At 40.1% G+C, this 5,520-nt stretch overlaps 2 protein-coding genes across 4 annotated transcripts in view; both read left to right on the top strand.

Annotated features, from left to right (window-relative positions):
* Positions 1-420, top strand: part of clta (clathrin, light chain A) — a 10,847-nt gene extending 10,427 nt beyond the window's left edge. For all 3 annotated transcript variants that reach the window (XM_032530551.1, XM_032530541.1, XM_032530555.1), the window contains one exon: positions 1-420. This exon is cut by the window's left edge and continues 302 nt beyond it. The gene's annotated coding sequence lies outside the window, so the exon portion shown is untranslated.
* Positions 421-1,997: 1,577 nt separating this feature from the next.
* nansa (N-acetylneuraminic acid synthase a) overlaps positions 1,998-5,520 on the top strand; it is a 5,000-nt gene continuing 1,477 nt past the window's right edge. The window contains exons 1-5 of the mRNA XM_032530338.1: positions 1,998-2,250; positions 3,039-3,254; positions 3,335-3,434; positions 3,854-4,008; positions 5,198-5,464. Coding sequence (XP_032386229.1) covers positions 2,011-2,250; positions 3,039-3,254; positions 3,335-3,434; positions 3,854-4,008; positions 5,198-5,464 — 978 coding nt within the window. The 5' untranslated portion in view covers positions 1,998-2,010. The remainder of the gene's footprint in view (positions 2,251-3,038; positions 3,255-3,334; positions 3,435-3,853; positions 4,009-5,197; positions 5,465-5,520) is intronic.

A 5,520-nucleotide genomic window follows, 5' to 3' on the forward strand; every position in this document is an offset into this window, starting at 1 on the left:
CCCGAAGGATATAGGCCAGTGGTCCTGACCTGACCTTGTCTATCTCCCACCTGGCAGGTCTGTAGAGATTACAGCCTTAAAGCACCAGCTCACCATTTCTTGCCCCCCTCAAAGATTTTCACCTGTGTGCATATCTTCCACAGACCAATCAACACATTGTTATTCATCTTCCTCACTGTTTAACACACTAAGATCAAGGCCTGTTAGATCGACACCAGGTCTCTGGTCTTGTAAGGGTGGTGAGTTGGGACACTAAAAGGGAAGGGCTGATGTTTGTTTGGGCCTCCAGCTACACTACAACCTGCTTCATACAACCCCCAAACAATATCATTCCCATGATGCTGTACTCCTAACTCTGACCTACCAGGGTTGATTAGTGTTAAATGGTTTTATTTACCTTTTTGTTTCCCATCCCTACAACAAAGTATCTTCCCAGTTTTTGTTTTTGTTTTTTTATGGACCAAACTATAAGGCAAAACTCCAAATTCAGTGTGTGTACTTTTGAACTGTGTGTGTGTGTGTGTGTGTGTGTGTGTGTGTGTGTGTAGAGCCTGTTTGTGGCATATTGTGTTAAATTTTCCAACCTATGCATTTCCTTTCAAAAGCCTCTCCCCTCTCCCATCAGGAACTTAAAGTGTGTGTAAACCTAAACAGTTTGTGTGTATGTACTCTATGCGTGTACCTATGTACATATACAGAAGGCAATATATATACAGTATATAAAATGTCACTGAAATTACAAAGTTGTGGTTTTGAAAAGAGATCTAGATGTTAGCCAGCTGTTGCTTGACATATGTGTTCATTGTCCATTTGATTTCAATATCAGTAAAAAGTGAATAAAAGCGGTCTTCCTGTCAATCTTCAACTGGATATTTAATGTTCAAGTGTGAGGCCTTTAAGAGAGTAACTGATGGGACCACAGAGTGTTGGCTGTTGCCAACAGGAACAGTACTAATAAATGACCAGTGTTGTCTAACCATGTAACATGCCACTTGTTAGACATGTACTAGACAGACCAGCCACAACCAGGTGCACCAGACCATATATTAGTGATAATGTAGTATTACAAAACACAACAAAGCCTTCAGAGCTCTATTGTCTGGAGAACAGGCACTTGTCAACATAAGATACACATAACCAATGTGAGAGCAATATTACACATTTAATTAACTATTGATACTATGATGCATATTCATTTTGTTCCTCTTCAGTGTGAGGAGTGTCCACAAAAAACACTGAAATCTGAACCCTGTTTAACCAGCATCCCTCCATCATACAGTCTTAACAAACTACAGGGGAGGTGTGTGTGTGCGCGTGCGTGCTATTCTGATCTTATATCAATGGACCAGGCCAAGAGGCGATCTCTGGTTTTATTTTTGGCACGCAAGCTACCTCAGTCAAGTCTCCAAGCTAACATTCCCACAGATACAACTAATTCAATTAGTTCATAAACACGTCACTGTGGTTAATGCAACGGTGATATTGTGCGTAAGCACATGCATTAAACATAACACCCCCTATGAACAAGACAAATGGCTTTTTAAAGTACTACTTCTTTATGGAGCACTACTCCTTTGATAGCAGCTGTAGCAGAGAATGTCTAGTGCACCAGCTCTCCGTGGACGGGCTCTGGTTGTAAGTCCTACTGTGGTTCTGGAGGAAGAGTAGCCTTTCCTAGTGAGAGAAAATAACGGCAACATTATCAGGACATGCAGTCTTTGCTTTATACAGTCAATGTTCTCTACTGCTGTTTTCTGCATTCCGCAGACCACCACCAATGTTTTTGCTTGGCTAGCATTCTTTTGATGGTTAAACAATTTACATTATTCATGTGACGTTTCAGAATCTGATCAAGCAGCTAAAATATTTTTTGTCATCCACTTCATCTTCTATTCAAAGATAGTGCATACGTTATGGTCTTATTTTTGAAGGAAATCCGGCTTTTACGTTGAACTACAACGCGGAGGTCCGCCCCATGGTCCGCCCACATCCGGGATGTGCATCATATTTATGGTTCCGGTCGGCTTCCACACTCCACCTAAACGCTTCCCGCTCGTCCAGTTTCCGCTAAATAACTACTTTCACTGGTTGTTTCGCGTTTCTTTTTCTGTGTCCAAAATGCCTTTAAAGTTCGAGCTGTGTCCCGGTAGAATGATCGGAGGAAATCACCCGTGCTTCATCATTGCTGAAATCGGACAAAATCACCAGGGAGACATCGAAATTGCCAAGAAAATGATCAAAATGGCAAAGGTAACGTTAGCTACTACAATTGACAGGTACCGCTTTAATTTTGAATGTGAACATGTAGCTTATTCTTTTCTGTTGTTACCTTAAACAGCCAGGACACACCACAGGAACTAACGTAGGCTACTCAGAACTCTATATATAAATGTGCCAATTTAATATCTTGGTCGCCACATCATCCTCGTCTGAATCATGTCTATGAATCGAATATAAACTTAGCTAGTGCGTGTTTGAAGACTAATTTATGGACCATGCACGTGGCTCCGAAGTATTTTGTAGAAAGGATGTATCCATGTTGTAGAATGTTGAATTAACGTTACCTGATTTGTGAATGGAGTTGGACTTGTCTATTCACTACTGGCACTTATGGTCATACTGGCTTACTGTATCTATACCATGGAGCTGTAACATTACTGCAGCTGCTGCACATGCATGTTTTATTTAAAATAACTGGTCATTTTAAACCACAGTACATGTATTTGTTTATTATTAACTTTTCCACATATGTGTTGATTGGTGTGCTTGCTTTTTTATACATGTTTTAGCTCACCCAGTGAAAACTCTTTGTTACACTATAAATTCGTTAAAACACAATTGAAATAATGCATTATAAGTGTAGGAATTTAACACTTTCCCCATCTAATTAGTACCAAATTACACAATTCTCTCCAGAAAACCTTCCTGTGAATTTAGAGTTCAGCTTAATCAGTTACTTTCTTCAGTAGGACCCGTGAAACGAATTATTCCTATTCAGTATGTTCTTTTTATGCCATACCTTATATCCACCTTTACAGGACAGTGGTGCTGATTGTGCCAAATTCCAGAAGAGTGAATTACAGTACAAATTCAACAAGAGAGCCTTGGAGCGCCCCTACAATTCAAAGCACTCCTGGGGGAAAACTTACGGTGAACACAAGCGCCACCTAGAGTTCAACCATGAGCAGTACAGGGAACTGCAGAAATATGCCCAGGAGGTGGGAATCTTCTTCACTGCCTCTGGGATGGATGAGGTAAGAAAGAGATGTTTGGATTAAGGCTTTAAGACGTTTTAATCAGGTTTAAGTTTAACCATTACTTGTTCTGTCTTTAGATGGCAGTGGAGTTCCTCCATGAGCTCAATGTGCCTTTCTTTAAAGTGGGCTCTGGAGACACCAATAACTTCCCCTATCTGGAAAAGACTGCCAAGAAAGGTCAGAGTGGACTGTCACATCTGGGGAAATGTTTCAATCCCCAGATGTATTTTATTTGATTAAATTCAAATAACTTTATTTGTCCCAGAGGGGCAATTTAAAGTCATAGAGAGTAACACAAAAGAAGACCATCCATGTTGAATAAACAAGCGATTAAAGTCAGTTTAACATCATGTGCATTGGAATGTCATCAGCGCTTTTCAGAACTATTACATACAAACAAATTGAATATTCTGTATAATCAATATAAGTGGAAGAAATGCACAAATGACATGTCTCAGTAGAAGTGAGTTAAAAAGTGGGGAAAATAAGAAATGACATAAGCTTGAATGTTGAGCTATAGGAAGGTATAGGAAGATTTAGCCTTCTGCCCATGTGAGGCATAATGTTTACCAGGCTGTTGCACTCTTCTCTGTCAGGACGTCCTATGGTGGTGTCCAGTGGGATGCAGAGCATGGAAACAATGCGTCAGGTCTACAAGATAGTGAAGGAGCACAACCCAAACTTCGCCATTCTGCAGTGCACCAGCGCCTATCCTCTGGAAGCTGAAGACGTCAACCTCAAAGTGCTGACGGTAAGAAGAACAGAACAGAATAATGTATTACTCCTATTTTAAAAAGTTTGGTACAAAACAATATGTGTTTTGGAAGATTTCTTAACCAAGTTGAGTTGCCAAATTGTCTCTCCATTTGTAAAAAAACTATCAAAGTCTTTGTTTGTCTTCCCAGATATTAGCTACAATAGATTCCATTCAAAGCACCTCTCTCTATACGTATAACAGATCAAAGGAGGAGGACATAAAAGCTTATCTTCTCTTTCTTCTTAAGCCTTTTACTCTAGTGGTTGTGGGTGTGGGTGTTCGCATTAAGGTCATAGTTACCTCGCAATTAATCGCACATTTTATCTATTCTAAATGTGCCTTGATTTCTTTTTGTCTTATTATTATTATTATTTTTTTTCTTCATTTTAATGCTCTTATCAACATGGAAAAGTGGATTGGCTTTTTTTTCGGAAACAACATTGGCATACAGCCTACTGTAGTGTTCAATTTCAACATTCTCACTTGGAGCAGTCATTTACACTTGGAGCAAATAATCTCTCACACAATATAACACTGTCCATCAATAAAAGGGTGAAAAAACTTTGACAGGGGGCAAATTGGCATCAGCTGTGTGCTTGGCCATCAAGTGGTATTTCAGACTGGACGTGCTGCGATGATAGCTCAGTTCACAACGACAAAACACAGCACTAATATATACATGTACTGCCCATATGTATATATTCTGTTTAGTTTTTTTTAAAGATTTCCATAAACAAAGAATATAACTTTAATGTTTTAACTATTGAGCTTAAGAGGTGCTGGTAGGCAGATTTTGTTACTGTTGGGCAGAGCCACGTTTACTTCTGTTTTCAGTCTCTAATGCTTAGCTTAGTTAACTGGCTGCTGGCGGTTTGTTGATTTTTACCTTAAGAGGTATGTAAATACACAACATTGTATGCCTATCAAAAAACAACCGCACTTAATTGCCTTTTAAGGTAAGGTAACATTTTCATAGCAGTTTATGTCCCTAGTGGTTCACCAAAGTAATAGTTTGACATTTCGGGAGCAGGTGGCTTTTGTTACTGTTGGACAGAACAAGGTTAGCTGTATCCCTATATCCGGTCTTTATGCTAAGCTAAGCTAACTGTCAGCTAGCTCTAGACAGTGGCATCTATCTTCTCAGCAAGAGAGAGAGTAACACTTGCCTGCTTGTCAACTACAGGAGTACCAGAAAGAATTTCCAGATATTCCCATTGGGTATTCCGGCCACGAGTCTGGGATCAATATTTCAGTTGCGGCTGTAGCTCTGGGGGCAAAGGTTATCGAGCGCCATGTAACCTTGGACAAGACGTGGAAAGGAAGTGACCATGAAGCCTCGCTGGTGCCCAGTGAGCTAGCTGAGCTTGTCCGTTCCATCAGATTGGTGGAGAGGGCACTGGGGGATGGCGTCAAAAGGATGTTACCTTGTGAGAAGCCGTGTCATGATAAGGTGAGAAATCCTCTCTCTAAAAGAAAATACGCAAAAAATACTGTTGTGTTTTTTTT

This window comes from Etheostoma spectabile, chromosome 2, assembly GCF_008692095.1.
Source record: "Etheostoma spectabile isolate EspeVRDwgs_2016 chromosome 2, UIUC_Espe_1.0, whole genome shotgun sequence".
In the NCBI taxonomy this organism is placed as follows: domain Eukaryota; kingdom Metazoa; phylum Chordata; class Actinopteri; order Perciformes; family Percidae; genus Etheostoma; species Etheostoma spectabile.